We start from the raw sequence: 27,520 nt of genomic DNA on the forward strand, positions 1-27,520 counted from the left end.
AATGATAAGAGTGAAAACATGGTATGGCTATGAAGAATAGTGCAAAATGACTCAAATATGCCAAAGGAATGATCGGACAGTTGAAACTCAGACTTAGAAAAAATTTCAGGATTTTTAGATTTTCAAATGTTAGCTCTCTGATATCGCAATTCCCAAAGAATCTTCACAATTACGAAGATACCAGAAGACCCCAGTTATGGGAATTGTGAAGATATCTTTGCAATTGCGAAGGACTCAGAGATGTCCAGGTTTGGGAATTGTGAAGGTCTTAGGAAAGCATTTTTTTCGCAATTGCGATGGAATCTTCGCAAATGCGAAGTCGCAAATGCGAAGAGGCCATCGCAATTGCGAGCCTTCATACCAAGTCAAGCTTTTCTCCAGACAACAGTACCAAGACCTAAAATTTTGCAATCCAAGAAATTTTTATGAACCCAATCATTATTCAAAAACAAATCATGCACTAGACCTCACAAACAACCATGAATCAAAAACAATCTCGATGTTTCGGCCAAGAATTTCATTCGGACCTTTCATCAATCACATAAAAAGCATAAAACTTTCACCTCTATTTGACAAGCTTTGGGTACTCAGACTTCTCCAAATTTTTAGCAATGAACATAATCACACACTCTCAACCAACCTCACCCAAAAATCGATGTAGGTTTTGAATTTTTTTTGAACAATTCCGGGCAAAGAATGATGCCCATTTGGACTATAGGGTTGCAGAGAATCAAGAAGAATAAAGGAGAAGATGAAGACGAAGAAGAAGAAAGAGTGATTAAGCTTTCATACCTGGATCCTTGCAATTAGGAGTGAGAGTTGATGGAGTTTACATTGATGAGAGTGAGGGAGCCAAGAGTTTGAGATCCTTAGGCGTTTTTCTTCAATTTTTGTTCAAAATGAGCTAAAGTCTATTTTTACCTCTCAGAAGTCGCAATTGCGACAGAGCCTTCGCAATTGTGAAGGTCAATGAAATCTGCTTCTGCCGCAATTGCGACAAAAAGTTGGGAATTGCGACTGGAAAATTTAGCAAATGCGAAATGAGTTTCGCAAATGCAAAAATTGCCCCTGCAATTTTCATCAGCTACTGGTTTTGGCTCTCCGGGTCACTCTGACCTGCTCAAATCAACTCCAAAAAATATAAAACTTGGCAGATTAGTTACAAATAATATTCTAAGCTATTCTAAAAAAAAGAAAATTTTAAAAATGATTAAAAATTTTGAAAAACCGATGGGTTGCCTCCCACCAAGCGCCGCATTTAATATCGTAGCACGACACAAGTCAACTTTACCACTTTTCTCGCCACTTGGATGATATGAACTGGGCACCTAGCTTGGAATCAAGCTTGTGACCACGAGCGATGAGGGGTGGTAAGTCGATGATCAAGCCAAGACTTAATTTTTTCATTTTGCACTTCTTGGCTTTCATGTGAGGAATGTCATTTTTCCTTCTTGTTCCCTCAAATTGTAAGATGTATGGTTGTTGCCTTTCCTTCTCGCAATCCCTCATTGACTCGTGTAGTTCAATTCCCATATCACCACAGAATTCCAATGTTGAAAGATGCTTGGAATGTGACTTCAAACCTCCAACTCGCAATGTTTCTCGGATTTTGACATCCTCTTCTTCCCCCGAACTAGAGTCAATTTCAACCACATTTTCGTTTACACCGGTTGACTCTAATTCCATATTTTTCTTCGCATCATTAACACTCATGGAATTGGTTGGCGGAGGTTCAATTCTTGATTCCTCGAAGTAAAGCTCACTTTCTTCCTCGGAATTGGACTCTTCTTGGCTTCCTTCCACACTCTCAAGTTGGTGGGCATAGTGAGCCTCAACCAATATTTTCATTAGCTCTTCCAAAGTGTGGATATGTTTATCATTGTGAGCCAAGCCTTGTATGAAGTCCTCGATTGCAAAGTTATTCTTCTCCGCATTTTCAAGAATGGTCTCCAATATGAGCATTATCTTCTCATTTTGAGCATTTGAGAGTTCTTCTTGGTTTTGATCAAGCGCCAATAAAGAATTTTCGGCTTCCACATCCAAGGAAAATTCTTGCCTCTCTGTAACAACCCGTAAAAAAAATTCGGCTTAGGTATAAATGAGCTAAAGGAGTAGTAAGGATATATTTTGAACATGTGAAGTCTCATCGGGATAATTATGAGTGAAAATAGTTATTTCAAAATCAAGATGGAAAGTGAGGTGCATAAGATTTGACAAAATCGACTAAGTTTGCAAAAGGTTCATATTCTAGTAGGTTTTAGTGAAAATATGTAGGGAATTTGGGAAAACTCAAAGCATGAAAGTTGTCTACCTTTGAAATATCTTTCTAACTATATATTGTGAAGTTTAAAAGAAGCTCTGTGGAAAAAGTTATGTCCGTTTTACAGAAAGGTATGCAACCACCGCGGTCCTGCCGCATTTTACCGCGGCCGCGGTGGCGAGGTAGTGTCTCAGCGATTTACGACGGTCGGGACTGCGGTCGCGCCAACCGGGACGTGGTGGATGACTTGGGAAGTCATTTTTAGCCCTATTTCATCCCCCACAGCCCAAAAACATGAAAACTTGCTCTAGAAAGTAAAGCTCTCAAAAACCTAACTCCTTAAGGGTCTCTCCACCACCCAAGGTAATAATGGTGATTCTAACTTAATTTCAATTTTCCAACATCTTATTAATATGGGTAAACCCTCCATATCATTAGATATTCGATTGAGACATCATTGTTGAGAGAAGGAAGCCTAGAACTCGAATTCAAAGGGTTTGAACTTCAAAAAGGTAATGTCTTCACCCTCTAATTGATTCTAGCATTGGTTTAATGATTATAAACTTAGTTCATAAGAGATGAGTTGATGGGTTTGACAGAAAAGCATGAACGATTATAGGGTTGGGGTGTTGAGGGTTGATTATTGATTAAGGGTGTTGTTTACATTATAAGTGATGAAGAATAATGTTGGTATAATCATTTGAGACTTTAAAATTTATCTAGGAACAAGAGAATGTGTTGTTGGGTGTAGAGACACCATTAATAAGGACTATGAAGATTTATTTCGACCAAGTGTTTGACAAAATGCTTAAGTGACCAAAATATGAGCATCATAGCTAATATGGAATCCCTTTGACTTGTATTGCTATAGATTAAAGTTGAAAGGGTCGACAAACATTGTATTACGCTCAAGGGCAGGAAGTTAAGGTATGTAAGGCTAACTCTTTACATTTGGGAATGTCTATGATTCTCCCTACGTCCCGTTCATTATGACAATTACCAGTTTCCTCAGAAAGTAACTATGACTCAGTTCCCTGAATAGTAGTAGAACTTCTATTCTCTAGATGGCATAGTCTCATAATCATTCTATATTCTATGAGTTTCAGTTATGATAAATCAACTTATTATGAATACTCATATCAGTTTAATCTTATTCACTATTCCAGTATCATGTAACTTGGTATGGCTCATTATTTCAATATCATGTATTGTAATATGATTCTTAGTTCTTGATTTTATATTCTTGAATGTTTAACACCTGTATTTGGGCCTGAGGCCACAGCTCATGCTTTATGCATCTTTGGGCCTGAGACCGCAGTTTTGTATACGTATACTTAGGCCCGAGGCCGCAGTTGTGTGTGCGCGTGCGCGCACACACACACACACATATACACACACACACACACATATACACACACACACACACACACACACACACACACACACATATATATATATATATATACATACATACATACATACATACATACATACATATTGGGCCTGAGGCCGCAGTTTAATATTCAGTTAAATAGTTCGTTCATCATTCAGAAGAGGGAGTATTCACATCCTTACTTCCTTGTTTAGTTATCAGTTTATCAGCTAGCAGTTCAGTTTCAGTTTCAGTATTGACAGTTCTTTTGTTCAGCTATTTTACATACCAGTACAATTCAAATGTACTGACGTCCCTTTTGCCCGGGGCTTGCATCTCGCGATGCAGGTAAAGATTTTCAGGTTGACGATTCTGCTTGCTAGGACATCTCGTATCAGTTATTGGTGAGCCCCAGTCTTCTAGGGCCTTGTCTCTCTTTTGTTTTAGTCATTATAGTATTTTAGTTAATAAGGTATACCGGGGATCTTGTCCCGGTAAACAGTTAGCATTTGCAGTATTCTTTAGAGGCTTCGCAGACTATAACCGTGTCAGTCAGATATTAGTAGGCTTTCATGTGTTAGCCTTGTCAGCTACTTATTTATACTTGCAGACCTTTCAGTATTTTCCACATCTATGATATTTCAGTCAGACTCTTTAGTAGATTATCATGTTTTATATTTACCTCTAGCTCATAGTTACACCACATGTTGATTCATCTAGCCAGTTAGTTTGCTCGGTCACATGTAGTCAGGCACCGAGTGCCGTGTTACGTCCAGGCCTAGGTTCGGGGCGTGACAAAGCTTGGTATCATAGCCCCAGGTTTAGGAGTCCTAGGGAGTCTATGAAGTCGTGTCCAGTGGGGTCTCTTTTATGTGTGTGTCTGTGCCACACATGTAAATAGTTGACCACCAAGACATCTAGGATTGTTCCGTTTCTTTCATACTCTAGATCGTGTAATTAGAGCTATGATTTCAGGAATCTTTCTAACCCGTGTGAATCTCGTATTTCAGAAAAAATGCCTGCAAAAAGAAAGTACAGTAGGAGGGCCACAACTAATGCTGCTCAAGATGAGGGAACTCCGGCCTAGAGGGTTGCATCAGGCTCAGTGCCCAGTGCTTCAGACATGGATGTCAGGGGAGCTATCCAGTTGCTCACCCAGATTGTTGCTACTCAGGCTCAAAGGCAGGGAACAAGTGATGTTCATGAGACGGGTTGTTCCAGGTCTAGGAAATTCCTCAACATGAAACCTCCCGTCTTCACAGGGTCCAAAAAGGATGAGGATTTGCAAAACTTCATTGATGAGGTTCAGAAGATATTTCGAGTGATGCATGCTACAGACACTGAGGCAGTAGAGCTTGCTGCGTACCAGCTGAAGGATGCTGCCAACACTTGGTATGAAACATGGGAAGAGTCCCGAGGGGAGGATGCGGATCTTGTGACTTGGAAGGAGTTTGCAGATGCGTTCCTTGAGCACTTTCTACCCATTGAGGTCTTGGAAGCTAAGGCTTTGGATTTTGAGAGACTCGGATAGAATGATATGAGTGTGAATGAGTACTACCTCAAGTTTATCTCTCTGGCCAAGTATGCTCCGGAAATGGTACGTGATATGAGGGCCAGAGTTAGGCGGTTTGTGTTGGGGCTTTCAGATGATTTGTTTGCTGATGCTAATATAGCTGCTCAGAATAAAAACATGAGCATCACTAAGATGGTTGCCTTTGTTCAAGGGAACAAAGACAGGTTGAAGGAAGAAGAACGGCTACGAAGAGAGAAGGAGAGGGAATTCAGCAAGAGAGCTAAGTCTGCAGGAAATTTCAACCATGGGGGATCTTAAGCAGGAGGCAATCGCCAGTTTTTCAAGAAATCAAAATTAGGACTTGCTCCATCTCTAGCTAGTGCACCGGTTTCGAGGTCGAAGTTTAATAAGAAAAACCAGAATTTCAGAACAGCAGACTCGCAATCACAGGCTAGTGTGGGCTACAGAGTCCCTGGTTACCCTATTTGCAACACGTGTGGTAAGAGGCACCCAGGGTTGTGTCGTTTGGGCACAAATAGTTGCTTTGGGTGCGGTCAACAAGGCCACTTCTTGAGGGATTGTCCATCGGCAAAGCAGAATAATGGAGGCAATGCAACTCAGTCCACTAAATCAGCAGTCCATCATAACTCTCAGGCCCAACAAGGGCACGATGAAACAAAGTCTAATAATGCAGGCGGTTGTCGAAACCGCTTGTATGCACTGGCAGACCATCAGGATACAGAGGCTTGTGGAGATGTTGTCACAAGTATGCTAACAATATTCACTTTTGATGTCTATGCTCTTATAAATCCGGGATCCACCCTATCTTATATAACCCCATTTATTTCAAAGAAATTTGGGATAGAACCAGAAAAGCTGTGTGAACCCTTTGAAGTGTCCACTCCAGTTGGAGAATCAGTTATAGCAAGGTGTATCTATCAGGGATGTCCAGTCAAAGTGCATCATCGTCTTACTGTAGCAGACTTAGTAGAATTGGAGATATTAGACTTCGATGTGATCATGGGCATGGATTGGTTAGAGTCATGTTATGCCAAAGTGGGTTGTAGAACCAAAATAGTAAGTTTTGAATTTCCTGATGAACTAGTCTTAGAATGGAAGGGTGATGCAGTAGCGCCTAGGGGTAGGTCTATTTCCTATCTTAAAGCCAGAAAGATGATCTCCAAGGGATATATCTATCACCTGGTTTAAGTTAAGGATGCAGATGCTCAGATCCCCACTCTCCAGTTGGTACCAATTGTAAATAAGTTTCCAGAAGTATTTCCCGAAGATCTCCCTGGAATTCCTCCCGATAGAGAGATTGACTTTGGAATTGATCTACTTCCAGGCACTAAGCCAATATCTATTCCGCCTTACAGAATGGCTCCAGTAGAGTTGAAAGAGTTAAAAGTCCAGTTGAAAGACCTTCTAGATAAGGGATTTATAAGGCCAAGTGTCTCACCTTGGGGCGCACTGGTCTTGTTTGTCCGAAAGAAGGATGGGTCTTTGCGTATGTGCATTGACTATCGTCAGTTGAATAAAGTCACCATCAAGAACAAGTACCCTTTTCCTAGAATAGATGATTTATTTGATCAACTTCAGGGTGTCTAGTGTTATTCCAAGATTGACCTCAGATCGGGATACCATCAGTTGAAGGTTAAGGAAGTCGATATTCCAAAACAGCTTTTAGGACTCAATATGGGCATTTTGAATTTTTGGTAATGTCATTCGGTTTAATGAATGCACCAGCAGCTTTCATGGACCTTATGAATAGGGTCTTCAAGCCTTATCTTGATTTGTTTGTTATCGTGTTTATTGATGACATCTTGATTTATTCCCGTAGCGAGACTGACCATGCCGAACATCTCAGAATTGTGTTGCAGACACTGCAAGATCACAAGCTATATGCAAAATTTTCTAAGTGTGAATTTTTGTTGAAATCAGTAGCATTTTTGGGCCATGTCATCTCAGGGGAAGGCGTGAAGGTGGACTCTAAGAAAATAGAGGTAGTGAAGAATTGGCCTAGACCCACCTCAGTATCCGATATGAGAAGTTTCTTGGGTCTAGCAGGCTATTATTGGCATTTCGTAGAGGGATTTTCTTCTATCTCGTCCCCGTTGACTAGATTAACTCAGAAGAAAGTCAAGTTTCAATGGTCGGACACATGCGATAAATGTTTTGAGGAGTTAAAGAAGAGATTGACTTTAGCTCCAGTTCTGACACTACCAGAAGGAACCGAAGGGTTCGTTGTTTATTGTGATGCTTCAGGAGTTGGTCTTGGGTGTGTATTAATGTAGCACGGTAAAGTCATAGCCTACGCGTCGAGATAGCTCAAGGCTCACGAGAAGAATTATCCGATTCATGACCTTGAATTAGCAGCTGTGGTGTTCGCGCTTAAGATTTGGCGCCATTATTTGTATGGAGTACATATTGACATTTTTACAGATCACAAGAGACTCCAGTACATCTTCAAGCAAAGAGAATTAAATATACGTCAGAGAAGGTGGCTCGAATTACTTAAGGATTACGATGTTGATATCCTCTATCATTCGGGGAAAGCAAATATTATAGTCGATGCTCTTAGTCGGCGTTCTATGGGGAGCTTAGCTCATGTTGAGGCAGACAAGCGAACTATGACGAAGGAAGTCCACTGCTTAGCAAATCTAGGAGTTTGACTTTTGGACTCCGAAGATGGTGGCGTTGTTCTCCAGAACAAGGCTGAATCCTCCTTAGTAGCCGAAGTAAAAGAAAAATAGTTCAGTGATCCTTACTTATTGCAACTGAAGGAAGGAATTCACAAACACAAAACTATGGCTTTTGAACAAGGGGGAGATGATGGCACCTTGAGATATAGAGGCAGACTATGTGTTCCAGACGTAAATGGGCTCAGAGAGCGGATTATGTCAAAAGCCCACAATTCCAGGTATTCTATTCACCCAGGTTCCACAAAGATGTATCATGATTTTAAGGAGGTTTATTGGTGGAATGATATGAAAAAGAATATAGCAGATTTCGTGGCTAAGTGTCCAAATTGCCAGCAGGTGAAAGTCGAACACCAGAGGCCTGGAGGTTTAACTCAAAATATAGAAATTCCCATTTGGAAATGGGAGATGATAAACATGGACTTCATAACAGGTCTACCTCGCTCGTTCCGGAAGCATGATTCGATTTGGGTGATTGTAGACCGACTTACCAAGTCAGCTAACTTCTTGCCAGTGAAGACTACAGATTCAGCCGAGGATTATGCCAAGTTATATATCAAAGAAATTGTCCGATTGCATGGGACTCCTTTGTCTATTATCTCAGATTATGGTGCTTAGTTCACAGCAAACTTTTGGAAATCCTTTCAGAAGGGATTGGACACAAGGGTGAACCTCAACACCGCTTTTCATCCTCAGATAGATGGCCAGGCGGAACGCACCATTCAGACTGTTGAGGATATGTTGAGGGCATGTGTTATTGATTTTAAAGGTAATTGGGACAATCATCTACCTCTCATTGAGTTTACTTATAATAACACCTATCACTCTAGTATCAAGATGGCACCGTACGAAGCTCTGTATGGGCGAAGGTGTAGATCACCAATTGGTTGGTTCGAAGTCGGAGAAGCGGAGTTGTTAGGACCCGATTTGGTCTATCAGGCCATGGAGAAGTCAATTTGATACAAAGGCATTTGAAGACGGCCTAAAGTCGCCAAAAGTCCTATTCGGACGTACGGCGTAGAGACTTAGAGTTCCAAGTTGATGATTGGGTGTTTCTGAAAGTATCGCCCATGAAAGGTGTTATAAGATTTGGGAAGAAGGGAAAACTTAGTCCCTGCTATATTGGTCCATATAGAATTATGCGAAGAATCGGACATGTGGCTTATGAGTTAGAATTGCCACAAGAACTAGCTGCTGTACACCTAGTGTTTCATGTGTCCATGTTGAAAAAATTCATGGGAGACCCGTCACTTGTGGTTCCTACAGAGGTTATAGGGGTTAATAGCCTGTCTTATGAAGAAATTCCAGTGGTTATTCTTGATCGTCAAATTCGCAAGCTCAAAACTAAGGAAATTGCTTCAGTAAAAGTGCTTTGGAGGAATCAAAAGGTTAAAGAGGCTACATGGGAAGCCGAGGAGGACATGAAGTCCAGATATCCCCATATCTTTGAAGAGCAAAAGGAAAATGTGCAAGGTAATTAACCTTTCCATTCAGGTCTTATATTATAATCCCCATGCCCTTCAGTATTTACTCAGCTTAGTATTTAGTGATCACGTGCTCGTTCAGTTTGATAGACATGTATTCATGATATTTTAGTATTCTCATATCTCCATCACACCCGTTTAATGTCCATAGATAGCCGTGGTTGCATCCAGGACCATCATTCGAGGACGAATGATTCCAAGGGGGAGATAATGTAACACCCCGTAAAAAAAATTCGGCTTAGGTATGAATGAGTTAAAGGAGTAGTAAGGATATATTTTGAACATGTGAAGTCCCATCGGGATGATTATGGGTGAAAATAGTTATTTCAAAATCAAGATGGAAAGTGAGGTGCATAAGATTTGACAAAATCGACTAAGTTTGCAAAAGGTTCATATTCTAGCAGGTTTTAGTGAACATATGTAAGGAATCTGGGAAAACTCAAAGCAAGAAAGTTGTAGGACTTTGAAATATCTTTCCAATGATATATTTTGGAGCCCAAACGGAGCTTTGTATAAAAGGTTATGCCCGTTTTACAGAGAGGTGTGCAACCACCGCGGTCCTGCCGCGTTTTACCGTGGCCGCGGTGACGAGGCAGTGTCTCAGCGATTTACAGCAGTCGGGACCACGGTCGCGCCAACTGAAACGCGGTGGATGACTTAGGAAGTCATTTTTTTATCCCTATTTCATCCCCCACAGCCCCAAAACATGAAAACTTGCTCTAGAAAGTAAAGCTCTCAAAAACCTAACTCCTTAAGGGTCCCTCCACCACCCAAGGTAAGTTCTAATAGTGATTCTAACTTAATTTAAATTTTCCAACATCTTATTAACATGGGTAAACCCTTCATATCATTAGATATTCGATTGGGACATTATTGTTGAGAGAAGGAAGCCTAGAACTCGAATTCAAAGGGTTTGAACTTCAAAAAGGTAATGTCTTCACCCTCTAATTGATTCTAGCATTGGTTTAATGATTATAAACCTAGTTCATGAGAGATGAGTTGATGGGTTTGAAAGAAAAGCATGAACGATTATAGGGTTGGGGTGTTGAGTGTTGATTACTGGTTAAGGGTGTTGTTTACATTATGAGTGATGAAGAATAATGTTGGTATAATCATTTGAGACTTTAAAATTTATCTAGGAACAAGATAATGGGTTGTTGGGTGTAAAGACACCATTAATAAGGACTATGAAGCTTTATTTTGACCAAGTGTTTGACAAAATGCTTAAGTGACCAAAACATGAGCATCATAGCTAATATGGAATCCCTTTGACTTGTCTTGCTATAGATTAAAGTTGAAAGGGTCAACAAACATTGTATTACACTCAAGGGTAGGATGTTAAGGTATGTAAGGCTAACTCTTTACGTTTGGGAATGTCTATGATTCTCCCTACATCCCGTTCATTATGACAATTACTAGTTTCCTCAGAAAGTAACTATGCCTCAGTTCCTTGAATAGTAGTAGAACTTCTATTCTCTAGATGGAATAGTCTCATAATCATTCGATATTCTATGAGTTTCAGTTATGATAAATCAACTTATTATGAATACTCATCTCAGTCTAATCCTATTCACTATTCTAGTAATCATGTAACTTGGTATGGCTCATTATTTCAGTATCATGTATTGTAATATGATTCTCAGTTCCTGATTTTATATTCTTGAATGTTGAACACCTGTATTTGAGCCTGAGGCTGTAGCTCATGCTTTATGCATCTTTGGGACTGAGGCCGCAGTTATGTATACGTATACTTGGGCCCGAGGCAGCAGTTGTGCACACACACACACACGCGCACACACAAACACACACACACACACACACATATATATATATATATATATATATATACATATTGGGCATGAGGCTGTAGTTTAATATTCAGTTAAACAGTTCGTTCATCATTCAGAAGAGGGAGTATTCACATCCTTACTTCCTTGTTCAGTTATCAGTTTATCAGCTAGCAGTTCAGTTTCAGTTTTAGTATTGACAGTTCTTTTGTTCAGCTATTTTACATACCAGTACAATTCAAATGTACTGACGTCCCTTTTGCCCGGGGCTTGCATCTCGCGATGCAGGTAAAGATTTTCAGGTTGACGATTCTGCTTTCTAGGACATCTCGTATCAATTATTGGTGAGCCCCAGTCTTCTGGGGCCTTGTCTCTCTTTTGTTTTAGTCATTATAGTATTTCAGTTAATAAGGTATAACGGGGACCTTGTCCCGGTAGACAGTTAGCATTTGCAGTATTCTTTAGAGGCTTCGCAGACTATAACTGAGCCAGTCAGATATTAGCAGGCTTTCATGTGTTAGCCTTGTCGGCTACTTATTTATACTTGCAGAACTTTCAGTATTTTCTGCATCTATGATATTTCAGTCAGACTCTTTAGTAGATTATCATGTTTTATATTTACCTCTAGCTCATAGTCACACCACATGTTGATTCAGCCAGCCAGTTGGTTTGCTCGGTCACATGTAGTCAGACACCGAGTGCTGTGTTACGTCCAGGCCCAGGTTCGGGGCATGACACTCTCATTAACTTCCAAGGCTTTTTAGACCTCAAAAGCTTCAAGCATTTCTCCCATTTGTGAGTGCAACCTCTCAAGTGCCAAGTTATTTTGGAGACTATTCTCCAAAAGCTCCTCCAAGGCGCTTTGTTCTTTGTTTCCTCCTTTAAGTAGACACTCTAACATGAGCTTGAACTCTCCATTTCGACCATGCTCAACTTCTTCTATTTCCATAGCCCTATCATTTTCATCAAAAACAATAGAATTATCATAGCGGGGGCTTGGGGAAGGGAAGGACCAATGAGCACAATCATCCCAATGACCATTTTGAAAACCACACTTATCACAAATACTCCACTCATGGGTTTGAGATTGTGCGCACAATCCACCGCCGGGAGAATTTAAACAATTTTTCCACGAGTGTGGTCCTCCACAATAAGGACAAGAGTCATCAAAGTATGAACAACTACCATCCGACCAATTTTCATTATATGATGCCATTTTTCAAAAATAAGAAAATAAACAAGAAACAAACAAGAAAAATAGACCAAGGTAAGAAAAATAATTACACAAGTATTCACAAGTTTGGACCAAAGCACTTACGCTTATTTCTCAAACAACCTAAATTAAGCCAAATTGTTCCCCGACAACGATGCCAATTTTGATGACGTCCAAATCCACTACTAAAAGTAAATGGACACGGTCGCATGCAATATAATATACCCAACTATGAGTCGGGGTCGAATCCCATAGAGAACAATATGTAGGAGATTAGGAACGTAAGAGAATTATCGCTTATCGCACAATGCCAAACACTAAGAATTTGGTTTGGAAAATGTTTTATATCTAATTGCGGAATGTAAACTAACCTAGAAAGCAAGTAAAATGATCAATGGATACAAGTATGAATGCATCGGGAATTACACTCAAGTAACGATCCAATGTATTTCACGATTTTACAAATATGAGCTAGTTTATGTTAATTAACCACGGATAATAATTCTTAATTAGCTTCTTCCGAAGACTAAAAACACTTCCTAATTGAATTATTCCTAACCTAATTAAGAGAATAAGCACACCTGGAATGGCTACAAGTAGTACAATCCTATTCCTAGGTAGAATCTTTAAAATGAGGGTTAAAACCTCAAGTTCTTGTTAATTAATCTTTTCCAACCCCAAATTATCTTTTTCAAAATTAATTCAGAGTTAATGGGTGAGTCCTAGGGTTAGCTAATCCCTTTGGAAACATTAAAGAACAAGAATAATTAAAGTAATAATAACTCACTTCATAAAAGGATAAAAATCATTCAATACATAAGCACAACGAGGTATTTGATCCACACTTTAAACATGAATATTTCCATAAACAAGATTCAAGTGTAGGAAATAAATACTACACACTTAGATATACAATACAAAGAAAAGAAATGAAGAAATAAACATAAATGGGTAAGAAAATCTTAACCAAAAGCTTCAAATCTTCAAGACCAAAGTGTATGTGCAAAGCCCTAGCTTCCAAAACTTGTTCTCTCGAGCCCTAAGAACTGAAAATAAGCCAATGATATGCCAAAGATGAGCCTAGTCAGGTATTAAATGGTTTGGGGCCAGAAAATGTGAAACTCCAGAATTGCCCAGGTTTGATGCACAATTTTCGCATTTGCGAACAAAGGTTCGCAATTCTCAACCTCGCCTATACTGCTTTTATTCGCATATGCGATGAATGCTTCGCACGGTTCATCACCGTAATTCTTCCTTGTTCCGTGCTTCCGAGGCCTTGAAAACCTTGCTTTTAGTTGTCTCGATTTGCGTGCGCAGTCCGGGCGTGAAGCCGGAAAGTTTTTAGGTTAAAATATGTGAATTATGTGAAAAATTTGGAGAATTTTGATATTAATATTGCTAAAGTTGACTTCGGTCAACATTTTGGGTAAACGGACCCGAACCTGTGATGTGACGGTCCCGGAGGGTTCGTAGAAAAATATGGGACTCGGGCGTATTCCCGAAATCGAAATCCGAGGTCCCGAGCCCTAGTTGTGAATTTTTGAAAGAAATTATTTTTCTGAAAAAGATATGGAATTTTAAAAAGAAAATGAGTTAGAAAATATAGGTATCGGGCTCGTATTTTGGTTCCAATACCCGGTACAGGTCTTAAATATGTGTTAAGTGCTTTCTGTGAAATTTGGTCGAAATCGGACGTCGTTTGACGTGTTTCGGACTTAAAAATGGAAATTTGAAGTTTTATGAAATTTGGAAGAAATCATGGATTTTAAAGCTTAATTCGTTGTTTTAGGATGTTATTTTGGCAATTTGATTGCACGGATAAGTTTGTATGATATTTTTGAGTTAGTATGTATGTTTGGTCTGGAGCCCCGAGGGCTCGGGTGAGTTTCGGATAGGCATCAGAGTGTTATTGGACTTAGAAAAATCTGGTGTTTTGCTGGTTGCTAGTGTCTAATATGTTGTTTTATGCGATCGCATAGGAGCTTCCGCGATCGCATAGTGTAACTCTCAGGTGCCCCAAAATTTGCTCTATGCGATCACAAGAATTCGTCCGCGATCGCGTATCTTAGCCCCATTTCCTTCAATGCGATCACATCCTCTCTACGCGATCGCAGTTCATTAAGCTTAACTTGGGATTTGCGGCCTTTTCTTCTATGCGTTCGCAACAGCCCTTCTGCGATCGCAATGACCAGCTTTCCCTTTACCCTATGCGATCGCATAGGGCATTTTTGCCCAACGATTTTAAATACCCAAAACAGAACAGTGACGGAATTTAGTCCATATTTCATACGAGTTCTTCTTCCCCACAGATCTTGAGCGCATTTTTGAGCACTTCTTCACCAAAGCTTCTTGGGTAAGTAAATTCCCACTCATTTCCTTCATCTTCCTTCATTAATTAATGAGTTTCTAAAACCTAAATCATGTAATCTAGGGTTGAAATTGGGGGGAAAGGGTAGAGTTAGGGCTTCTCGATTTTCTTTGATTTAGACCTCATTTTGGGGTCGAATTTGAAAATAGATTGTATATCCGAGCTCGTGGGGGAAAGGGTAATATGGAATTGGTTCGAACCTCGTGTTTTGACCAAGCGGGCTCGGGGTCGATTTTTGAAATTTTGTGAAGAAAGCTTGAAAATCTATAATTCGGCATTGGGTTTGATTTGTTCAGCATATATTAATATTATGAAGTCATTATTGTATAGATTTGACTGAGTTGGAGCCGAGTTCAAGGGGTAAATCCATACTAGAGGCTTGAGTTGAGTTTGGAGCATTCAAGGTAAGTGTTTGTTCTAACTTTGGCTTGAGGGAATATGATTAGGATATTATTTGCTACTTGCTAATGTGGAGTACGGTGTATAGGCATGGTGACGATTATCCATGCACCGGAGTCTAGCATGACTGTGAGTCTTAATTGCTTTTAATTCAAATAATGTGACACAATCTCCTTGCTTATTTGATGAGTTTCATATAATGTGAACGGTTGAGGTAGAATTGTGATTGGTGTATTTTTGGAGCATTAGCTCGAACATGAATGTGTTAGTTGAGGAAGAAGTGATAAAAGAGAATGTGTTGTGATTACTCCTTTGCCGGGATGTGTAGACTGATATATACTCTCCCTTGTCGGGATATTTTGATTTTCCCTAATGGGGCTTTCCTTACAAAATCAAATGTTTCGAATTATATTATGGGATCGTGTGGCACGTTGTCCACTTATATATGATATGAATTGGGATCGTGTGGCGCGCTGTCCACTTATATACTATACTATGGGATCGTGTGGCACGCCGTCCACTTATATATGTTATTATGGGATCGTGTGGCACGCCGTCCACTTATATATAAGATATTATGGGATCGTGTGACATGCCGTCCACTTATATATACTATATTATGGGATCGTGTGGCACGTCATCCACTATATATATATATAATGGAAATCGGAGTTTCTTCTATTTATTTCCGATATTTCATTTTTATCTGTTACTCCCCGATAGCATGTCCCCTCCCAGATTTACTTTGTATTATCTTGTCATTGTTTTCTTGCACTTGTTATATATATCTATACAGGTTAATTATGGTAGGTCCTATCTAGCCTTGTCACTACTTCGCCGGGGTTAGGCCAGGCACTTACCAGAACATGGGGTCGGTTGTGCTGATGCTACGCTCTGTGCATTTTTGTGCATAGATTAGGGAGCAACTTACGGACCGTAGCAGTAGGACTTCTGGGAGCTATCTTCAGTCCAGGGACTCTCGAGGTAGCCTAGCTGGCGTTCGCAGGCCGAAGTCCCTTTCCATGTTTTTCGTTTGTTTATCTTGTATCAAACAAACATGATGTATTTTGTTTTAGACATTGTTTATAGTATTCTGTAGTAGTCCGTGAGCTAGTGACACCAGACCCTGGGTAGTGATGTGTATTAAACTTCCGCACTTTTGGTTTTCAGTTGCTTTAGATTTAAAGTCTTCCGCTTAAATTTTGTCTCGTTTATTATATTGTTTGAAAAAAGCAAGAAACGTATTTTAAATATTTGGCTTGCCTAGCTCCGATAGTAGGCGCCATCACGACACCCGATGGTGGGAAATCCGGGTCGTGACAGTTGACTGTCCTGGTTGACTTCGCATTTGTGAAGTCTTCTTCGCATTTGTGAAAACTGCCTAATTTGCCTTCCTTCACAATTCCCATGACATTCTCGCAATTATCATCACTGATGGATTCACATTTCCCTAGCTTCTGTCGCAAATGCGACCACTAAGGGCATTGCCCAGATTTTTCCTCTTTTAGCTTCTTTTTGACTTGTTTTCACTTCGTTTCTTCACCATTACATCTAAATCACATACGCCCTGTAAAATAGAAGTAAATGACATTAAATACATGATTTTATCACTCAAACATAGGAAAAGTATAGGTTTAAAGACAAGATAAGTTGGTAAAATACCAACTTATCTATCATCGCGTTCGTGGGCCTTGGATAGAGTTCGCGAAAACAATTCAGAGATTCCCTAGCCACCTCCATTACACTACGCGTTCGCATATGGTCTGTCGCGTTCGCGAAGAGCAATCCCCCAGTGCTCCGTGTTCGCGACCAAGGCCTCGCTTTCGCGTAGAAGAAACCCTTCCCCAGCCCAGCTTGCACTTCGCGCTTGCGAGAGTTGCTTTGCAAACGCGAAGCACAAATTATCAGTCATACCAGAAACAGTAACACAAAAAATTTCTTAAGTCCAAAACAACCCGTAGCCTATCCAAAACTCACCCGAGCCCTAGAGGATTTAAACCAAACATGCACACAAGTCTAAAAATATCATACGGACTTGGTCGTGTGATCAAATCGCTAAAATAACATCTATTACTACGGAATTAACACCAAAACACATGAAATCCTTAAGAACACTTGAAATTCCTATTTTCACAACCGGACGTCCAAATCACGTCAAATTAGTCTTGTTTCTCAACAAATTTCATAGATAAGGTATAAATATCATAACAGACATGTATCGGGATACAGAACCACAATACGGACCCGATATCAACAAAATTAATTATTAAACAAATTCTTAAAACCATTATATTTCCAGTTTAAATATTTCCTGCAAAAATTAATTTCTCGAGTTAGGGACCTCGAAATTCAATTCTGGGTATACGCCCAAGTCCCATATTTTCCTACGGACCCTCTGGGACCTTCAAAACATGAGTCTGAGTCCGTTTACTCAAAATGTTGACCGAAGTCAGCTTAAATCAATTTTTAAAGGCAAATAGTTTGTCAAATTTTCACATAATGGTTTTTTGAAAATGCGCCCGAATTGCGCATGCAAATCGAGAAGAAAGAAAATGAGGATTGAAGGCATCAGAACCCCGAATTGGGTTTTAAAACACGAGATGACATTTTAGGTCATCATATTCTGCACCTCTAAAACCACCGTTCGTCCTTGAACGGGCATGGAAAAGTACCTGAGCTAGTGAAAAGATAGGGATATCTGCTCCGCATATCGGACTCGGACTCACGGGTAGCTGCCTCAACAGGGTGACATCTCCACTACATAGGAATCGAATGATAACGCATCGATCTCAACTTACGAACCTGTCTGTCTAAAATGGCTACCGGCTTCTTCTCGTAGGTCAAATCCTTGTCCATCTAGACAGTACTGAAATCTAACACGTGGGATGGATCGCCACGATACTTCTGAAGCATGGACATATGAAACACTGGGTGTATTGCAGTAAAGCCTGGTGGCAACGCAAGTCTATAAGCCACCTCTCTCACTCGATCAAGAATCTCAAAAGGGCCGATGAACCTAGGGCTTAACTTGCCCTTCTTCCCAAATCTCATTACACCCTTCATAGTGACACCTGGAGCAACACTCTCTCTTCGACCATGAATGCCACATCACGAACCTTATGGTCGGCATAACGCTTTTGCCTGGACTGAGCAGTACGAAGTCTATCCTGAATGATCTTAACCTTATCCAAGGCATCCTTTACCAAATTCGTACCCAATAACTGAGCCTCCACCGGCTAAAACAATCTAACCGGTGACCGACACTGCCTACCATATAATGCCTCATAGGAAGCCATCTGGATGCTCGACTGATAACTATTGTTGTAGGCAAACTCTGCTAATGGCAAGAACTGATCCCAAGAACCTCCAAATTTAGTAACACAAGCGCAAAGCATATCCACAGAAATCCGAATAGTATATTGGGACTATCCGTCCGTCTGAGGATAAAATGTTGTGCTCAACTTGACCCACGTACCAAACTCACTCTGTGCTTCCCTCCAGAAATGTGAGGTAAACTGCGTATCTCGATCAGAAATGATAGACACGGGCATACCATGAAGATGAACAATCTCACGGATATAGATCTCTGCCAATCGCTCCGAAGAATAGGAAACTGCTGTAGGAATGAAATGCCCTGACTTAGTCAGCCTATCCACAATAACCCATACTGCGTAGGACTTCCTCTAAGTCCGTAGGAGTCCAACAACGAAGCCCGTAGTGATACGCTCTCACTTCCACTCAGGAATCTCAATCTTATAAAGCAAACCACATGGTCTCTGATGCTCGTACTTTACTTGCTAAAAATTCAAACAGCGAGCCACATATGCAACAATATTCTTCTGCATCCTCCTCCACCAATAATGTTGCCGCAAGTCCTAATGCATCTTAGCGGCATCCGAATGAATAGAATAGCGGGAACTGTTGGCCTTCTCTAGAATCGACTCATGAATTTCATCCACATTAGGCACACAAATACGACCCTGCATCCTAAAAACTCCATCATCTCCAACTGTAACCTTCTTGGCATCTTCGTGCCGCACCGTGTCCCTAAGGACAAGTAAATGAGGATCATCATACTACTGCTCCCTGATACGCTCAAACAAGGAAGACTGAGCAACTATACAAGCTAGAACATTGCTGGGCTTAGAAATATCCAACCTCACGAACTGATTGGCCAAAGCCTGAACATATAAGGCAAGCTGTCTCTCACTGACTGGAATATATGCAAGGCTACCCATACTAGCTGACTTCCTACCCAAAGCATAGGCCACCACATTGGCCTTCCCGGGACGATACAAGATAGTGATATCATAGTCTTTCAATAGCTCTAACCACCTCCTTTGCCTCAAATTTAGCTCCTTCTGCTTGAACAAATACTGCAAACTCTTGTGACTCGTGAACACCTCACAAGACACACCATATAGATAGTGCCTCCAAATCTTCAGCGCGTGAACAATGGCTGTTAGCTCCAAGTTATAAACTGGATAATTCTTCTCGTGAATCTTCAACTGTTGTGAAGCATATGCAATAACCCTGCCATCCTGCATCAATACTGCACCAAGCCCAATATGAGATACGTCACCATATACTGTATAGGGCCCTGAACCCGTGGGCAATACCAACACTAGTGACGTAGTCACAACAGTCTTAAGCTTCTAAAATCTCTCCTCACACTCGTCCGACCACCTAAACAAGGCACCTTTCTGGGTCAACCTGGTTATCGGGGGTTGCTATGGATGAAAACCCCTCCACAAATTGACGGTAATAACTTGCCAAACCCAAGAAACTGGGGATCTCTATAGCTGAAATGGGCTTAGGCCAGTCCTTGATTGCCTCAATCTTCTTCGGATCCACATGAATACCTTCTACTGATACAACGTGACCCAAGGATGCAACTGAACTCAACCAAAACTCACATTTAGAAAACTTAGCATATAACTGGCTGTCAATCAGAGTTTGAAGAATGACTCGAAGATGCTGCTCATGCTCCTCTCGGCTACGGGAGTAGATCAAGATATCATCAATAAAAACAATCACGAAGGAATCCAAATAGGTCTTGAACACTCAACCCAAATGACATTTTTCAACCCAAATGACATTACTAGAAACTCGTAATGCCCGTACTGAGTGCGAAAAGTTGTCTTAGGGACATCAGATGCCCTAATACTAAACCGATGGTAGCCAGACCTCAAATCAATCTTCGAAAACACATTGGCACCATGCAGCTGATCAAATAAGTCATCAATCCTCAGTAATGGATATTTGTTCTTGATGGTGACTTTGTTGAACTACCAATAATCTATTCACATCCTCATCGATCCAACATTTTTCTTCACAAATAACACCGGTGCACCCCAAGGCGAGACACTAGGCCTAGTAAAGCTCTTATCAAGCAAATCTTGCAACTGTTCCTTCAATTCTTTCAACTCTGGTAGGGCCATTCGGTATGGTGGAATAGAAATGGGTTGATTGCCCAGAGCCAAATCAATGCAAAAGTCAATATCCCTGTCGGGTGGCATCCCCGGCAGGTCTTTGGGAAACACCTTTGAAAACTCACGAACAACTGGTACGGAATCCATGGAAGGAACCTCCGCACTGGAATTAGGAACATAAGCCAAATAAGCCAAACACCCCTTTTCGATCATACGCCGAGCCTTCATATAAGAAATAACCCTGCTTGTAGAATGACTAGGAGTCCCTATCTACTCCAATCAAGGCAACCTCAAAAAGGCTAAGGTCATGGTCTTGGCGTGACCATCCAGTATAGCATGATAAGGTGACAACTAATCCATCCCCAAAATAACATCGAAATCGACCATATCAAGAAGTAGGAGATCTATACTAGTCTCAAAACCCTCGATAATAACCATACACAAGCGATAAACACAATTTACAACAATAGAATCACCCACCGGTGTGGACACATATACATTAGCACTCAAAGAATCACGAGGCACAACCAAATATGAAGAAAAGTAAGATGACACATAGGAGTATGTAGACCTTGGATCAAATTGAACTGAAGCATCTCTACTACAAACTGAAACAGTACCTATGATAACGGCATTGAATAACTCAGCCTCAGGCCTAGCTAGGAAAGCATAACATCGAGGCTAGGCCCCACCACTCTGAACTACATCTCGGGGATGACCTCCTGCTGGCTGGCCTCTACCTCTAGAGGCCTGACCTCCACCTCTAATACCTCGACCTCTACCTCTACCTGGCTGAGCGGGCGGTGGAACACCCAGTGCCGGAACCATGGCACGAGAAAACTAATGTTGAGAACTGCTCGATGCTCGAGGGCAAATTCTAGCAATGTGCCTCAGATCGCCACAAGTATAGCAAGACCTCGGCTGCTGAGACTGCTGACCTTAAAACTAACCCTGACTGCCTAAGTAACTAATAAGTTAGGATTTTAACGTGTTTATGCCCCTACTTGCCTATGCTTTGAGTATAAATTGATACAAAATAAGCCTAAAATGCTCAGAAGTTGTACTTGATTGCAGGTTTGATCAACAAAGTGACGAAATGTCAAAGATCGGCTCAAAAAGGAGTGAAACCTGCTCAAGTGTCAAAGACCAAGAGAAGTGAAGAAAAAAGGGCCTAGTGTGGACCACGTAACATTGATCGTGGCCGCACTAGGAGGTTCAGAGACACAACATTTTCAGGCTTAAGTTTGCACAGCCGCGGTACACAAATGCGGTCCGCGGTAAAAGCTCCGCGGCCGCGCTCCTGCTTTGTGCGGTCCGCGCTCATAAGATTCAGAGGAGGTCACACTTGAGGTCACGCGGCCGCGGTCACACAAACGCGGTCCGCGGTAAAGCTCCACGGCCGCACTCATTCTTTATGCGATCCACGTTCACAAAATTCAGAGGAGGGCTCATTTGATCACGCAGTCCGCGGTCATATCTGCGCGGACCGCGCCAGTTACCAGTGCGGCCGCGGTCCATTTTGTGCGGCCCACACTGACCCCACAGGGGTATTTTTGTCCAATTTTTCCAGCTTAGTATAAATAGAACATTTTACTATTCTTTGAAGGAGGGTCAGATCTGAGAACGAAAGAACAGCTGCGCTTGGTGTTATAGCCATTTTTGGCATATATTGCTTTTCATTAACAATAGATTATTGTAGTTTCTTCTTAGTAATTAATTAATATGTGTAGTTCTTCATCTATATCTTTAGTTTCTTCTTTAATTATGTGTAGCTAAACTCACTAGCTAGGGTTGTGGCTCAACCCTAGTGTGGGTAATTGATGAGTGTTGCCATCTAGGGTTAGATTGATATTGAGTATTTGCTATTTGGGTTGATTTTATGTTTTCATTCAAGAATTAGTGGTTGCAAACACTATTCAAGCTTAGTGGGTTTAACTCTTCTTAAGAAAGAGAGTCTAAGACCCCAAAAATTGACCCAACAAGGAATTAAGATGGACCCATGAGAAATGGTAGTCCCAATTAACGGGTTAAACCTCGAAAGAGTAATCACCCTACTTGAACCCTAGTTGCTTGGTCTCATTGGCCTACCCATTTGGTCTCGAGAGAGTCAATTGGGCAAAATCACTCTCTCTACTCTCTACCGAGAGGTGTGAGAGTGGGTGCAATTGTGCAATGGTTATAGAATAATTTCCCAAATATGTCAATCTATCCTTAGCAACATCTACCTGTCCGTTAGCCACCTAGGTGACACTACAACCCTAGTGCTCTTCTTCGCATTAATTACAAATTAGCAATATTCTCCTACCATAATCTAGCTTTAATCTGTAGTTTTATAATAGTTGTTATAAATACAAAAACAACTCAAAATATGTTTGAAGTGACATTAGAATCACAAACGCAACTCTAGGCTAGACAGAAAATACAACTCCACTACTAGCTCCCTATGGAAATTCGATCCCAGGCCTCCATTCGGGTAAAAGCTATTGCGACCCACTCTTCCTACCATAGTGTAGTGTCGAGTCGGCAGCAATTAACTTTTTGGCGCCGTTGTCGGGGAGCTTATAGTGTTGACTATCAGTTTAGTTAGTTTTGTGTTTTGCTTCTCTTTCCTTCGTGTTTACTAATTTTATTTGTGTCGATCAATCAGGTACAATGGCTCTTAATGCAAATGACCCTCTCGGCAATGTGATAGTGGGGGAGGAGGTAGAGGATCTAGAACAAGATGAGGTCTTACCTCAACTTCCACGGAGAGGCCGACATGTCAATGTAAATGTAAATGAGAACAACAATATTTTGGACCCTTCTCCAGCACCACCGAGAGTGGCTCCCAGAGTTCTACCAAATCAAGGATACGCCAGTGCTATTGTTCCTCCCCGAATCCGGGCGGGGAACTTTTAAATCACAAATGTTATGCTGACCTTGCTCTAGCAAAGAGGGTATTTAACGGGTGCCTCCGATCAAAATGCCTACAAGCACTTGAAAGGGTTCATGGATACATGTTGGGGTAGCAAGCAGACAAACGTGTCCGAGGATGCGTTGAGATTGGGGCTTTTACCGTTTTCTCTTCGGGGTAAAGCATTGGATTGGTTAGAAAGGCTCCCCAATCGGCGGACAAATTTATTGCCAAATTCTTCTCTCCAAGTCATATGGCAGCTCTTCGGGATGAAATTCTAGCTTTCAAGCAAGAGCCAGCGGAACCTTTGCATGAGATATGGGAAAGATATAGAACAATGGTGAAAGAGTGCCCTAATAACGATGACCGAGGCTATGATTCAATAAACCTTTTATCGGGGCATCAGCACCACAAATCAATGCATTGTGAACCAATTGGCCAGAGGGAACATTATGAAACTTTCTTACCAAGAGGTATGTGATGTACTTGATGAAATGGACGACACATCTTCGGCATGGAAAAGCCGAGCAAACGTGCCCCAAGGTGACCCCACGGTCATCCATTTGCACAAGAAATTGCACGATCATGGCCAAGCTATCGCCGAGCTTACAACAACTATGAATCAATTGGCAAAGGAGCAATTGCAACAAGTCCAAAACCCGCGCCAAGTCAATGCAATGGAAGGTGTTTCTATGTTGAAAAGGAGGCAAAAAGGACAACAACCCAAGGTAATTGTGAACAATATGACAACAACAATGATGGTGGTGGTTATTCAAATGAGTGCTATGATGAACAAAGCGAAGAGGTCCAATATGTCAACAGATATCAAAAGAATAGAGGTAACTCTTCAAATCAACAATGGCGTCCTCAAGGAAATTGGGGCAATCAACAACAAGGCAGAGGTAATTGGAACAATAACAACCAAAACAACAATTAGGGTAATCAAGGTAACCAAGAAAATTAGAATGGTAGTAACAATAATTGGGGCAACAACAACAATCAAGAAGGGTGGAACAATAGCGGGAACCAAGGCAACCGGGGGCAAGGTTTTCAAAGGCCCCCCATGTACCAACAACCAAAAAACCCCACCCCCCTTTCCTTCTCAAGGTCTGAGTTCGTCCGCAAGTGATATGGGGAGAATTGAAAGCATGTTCGAGCAAATGATGAAAAAGAACCAAGATTCCGAGGCCCAATTAGCTTCGCATAACACATCTATCTGGAACTTGGAGGTGAAATTAGGCTAAATCTCTCAAGCATTGAACACTCGTCCCAAGAGTGCGCTACCAAGTGATACGGTGGTGAATCCAAAGGGTGGGAATAATAATCATGTGATGGAGGTTACAACAATAAGTGGGAGAGGCGGTGATGTGAATGCCTCGATGCAAAAGCAAGTTATGGATGAAGATGTTGAATTGCGGGATGATGATGTACCTTTGAGTGTTGATGATGTGGTTAATCAAAATGTGAACAATGATGTGTGGATTGATATTAATGAGGCCAAGGTAGAGACTCAAGATGTCGTGAACCCGTCTAGGGAACACGTGATCGACATGCCCAAGCTGGTTGTACAAAGAGCCAAGGAACCTTTGCCTAGGCCACCTCCACCTTATCCTCAACGGTTAGCAAAGCAAAAGAGTGACAATAAATTCAAAAAATTCATTGACATGATGAAGAGCCTCACAATCAATCTCCCTTTGGTTGAGGCACTTGAACAAATGCCGGGGTATGTGAAGTTCATGAAAGATTTGGTTACAAAGAAGAGGTCGATGGAGTGTGAAACAATTAAGATGACTCATCAAGTGAGTGCTATAGTACATTCAATGGCTACCAAGCTTGAAGATCCCGGAGCCTTTACTATCCCTTGTACCATCGGAAGTGCAGATTTTGCAAAGGCCCCTTGTGACTTGGGTGCTAGTATTAATTTGATGTCGTACTCGGTCTTCAAGACTTTGGGAATTGGGAAATCTCGACCTACCTCAATGAGACTTCAAATGGCGGATTGATCGATGAAGCGACCCTTGGGAATAATCGATGACGTTCTTGTCCGTGTTGATAAATTCATATTGCCGGCTGACTTTGTCATATTAGATTGTGAGGTGGATTTTGAAGTGCCGATTATTCTTAGAAGACCTTTCCTAGATATGTGGAAGGCATTGGTTGATGTTAAAGCGGGTGAATTGACATTCCAAGTGGGAGATGAGAATGTGGTATTCCATGTTTGCAAATCGATGAGACAACCCAATAGCACGGAGGTGTGTTCATTTGTGGACATTGTCACAGCCGTGATAGTGGATGACACAAGTTCCATGATCAATGTTGAAGATCCTCTTGAGGCCGTGCTTCTTAACATGGATATCAATGATGATGCTAGTAGAGTAGAGTGCGTGAATGCATTGCAGGCATGGGGTCATATTCTTATGAGCCTAGAAGGTTATCTTTAGATCTTGAAAACCGCAAAACTCCATCAATAAAGCCATCGATTGAGGATCCACCGGTGTTGGAGTTGAAGCCACTTCCTCCACACCTCAGGTATGAATTCTTGGGTTTAAATTCTACTTTACCTATTATTCTTTCTTCTTGCCTTACTAACATGCAGGTTGAGGCCACCTTGGTGGTTCTTCAAAAGCGAAAAAGGGAAATTGGATGGACTCTAGCTGATATTTGGGATATAAGCCCCACCTTTTGCATGCATAAAATCATATTGGGGGAGGATGCGAGGCCTTCACTTGAACATCAAAGGAGACTAAATGAGGCTATGCAAGAAGTGGTAAAGAAAGAGGTTATCAAGTGGCTTGACGTAGGTGTGGTTTATCCCATTTCTGACAGTTCATGGACTTCTTCGGTGAAATGCGTACCGAAAAAGGGTGGAATGACTGTGGTGACCAACGACAACAATGAGCTTATTCCGACTCGGACAGTGACGGGTTGGAGAGTTTGCATGGATTACCGGAAGCTGAACAAGGTGACTAGAAAAGATCATTTTTCATTGCCATTCCTTGACCAAATGCTTGATCGTCTTGCGGGCCGGGCTTTCTATTATTTTTTGGATGGTTACTCGGGGTATAATCAAATCCTCATTGCCCCGGAGGACCAAGAGAATACGACATTCACATATCCATATGGTACATTCGCTTTCTCTAGAATGCCATTTGGATTATGTAATGCTCTGGCGACCTTCCAATGTTGCATGATGGCTATTTTCACCGACATGGTGGAAGATATCTTGGAGGTCTTCATGGATGATTTTAGCGTGGTTGAGATTCTTTTGAGGAGTGTTTGCTAAATCTATATAAAGTATTGGCTCGGTGTGAAGATACCAACCTTGTTCTAAACTGGGAAAAGTGTCATTTTATGGTAAAAGAAGGTATAGTGTTGGGTCACAAGATCTCGAAGCGAGGAATTGAAGTGGATAAGGCCAAGATCGAGGTTATTTCAAGGCTTCCTCCCCCTACATCTGTCAAAAGGGTGAGGAGTTTTCTTGGGCATGCGGGATTCTACCGGAGGTTCATCAAAGATTTTTCTACGGTAGTTAACCCGTTGTGCAAGTTGCTAGAGAAAAATGCCAAGTTTATTTTTGATGAGAAATGCATGGAGGCTTTTGAGCTCCTTAAACAAAAGTTGACAACTACCCCCATCATCACCGCACCAAATTAGAGCTTGTCATTCGAGCTCATGTGCGACGCAAGTGACGTTGCGGTGGGGGTGGTTTTAGCCCAAAGGATCAACAAGATGTTCCATCTGGTGTACTACTCAAACAAGACCATGAATGAGGCTCAAAGGAACTACACAGTCACCGAAAAAGAGTTGCTGGCTATTGTTTTTGCTATGGAAAAGTTCCGTCCTTACCTTATGGGGGCCAAAGTTATTGTGCAAACCGATCATGCTTCCCTTCGGTATTTGATGACCAAGAAAGATTCAAAGGCAAGATTGATGAGATGGGTCCTTCTTCTTCAAGAGTTTGATTTAGAAATTGTTGACCGGAAGGGTAGTGAGAATCAAGTGGCGGACCACTTGTCCCGTTTGGAGGAGGAGGAAGGCCTTGTGATGGCCTTGATATCAATGATACATTTCCCGACGAGCAACTCCTTGCTGTGTCAATG

At 41.3% G+C, this 27,520-nt stretch overlaps 2 protein-coding genes across 2 annotated transcripts; both read left to right on the forward strand.

The window, feature by feature from the left end:
• The first annotated feature begins 5,169 nt into the window (after positions 1-5,169).
• On the forward strand, positions 5,170-6,753 carry LOC104238588 (uncharacterized). Its single transcript, XM_009792989.2, has 3 exons — positions 5,170-5,416; positions 5,468-6,286; positions 6,368-6,753. The coding sequence occupies exons 1-3, from the start codon at positions 5,170-5,172 to the stop codon at positions 6,751-6,753; spliced, it is 1,452 nt and encodes a 483-aa protein (XP_009791291.2).
• A 2,230-nt stretch (positions 6,754-8,983) lies between these two features.
• On the forward strand, positions 8,984-9,415 carry LOC138880406 (uncharacterized). The gene is made up of 2 exons (XM_070160508.1): positions 8,984-9,317; positions 9,411-9,415. Exons 1-2 carry the CDS (start codon positions 8,984-8,986, stop codon positions 9,413-9,415), a joined length of 339 nt encoding a protein of 112 aa, XP_070016609.1.
• Positions 9,416-27,520: the final 18,105 nt, after the last annotated feature.

This window comes from Nicotiana sylvestris, chromosome 10 (assembly GCF_000393655.2).
Source record: "Nicotiana sylvestris chromosome 10, ASM39365v2, whole genome shotgun sequence".
NCBI classification, from domain to species: Eukaryota; Viridiplantae; Streptophyta; class Magnoliopsida; order Solanales; family Solanaceae; genus Nicotiana; species Nicotiana sylvestris.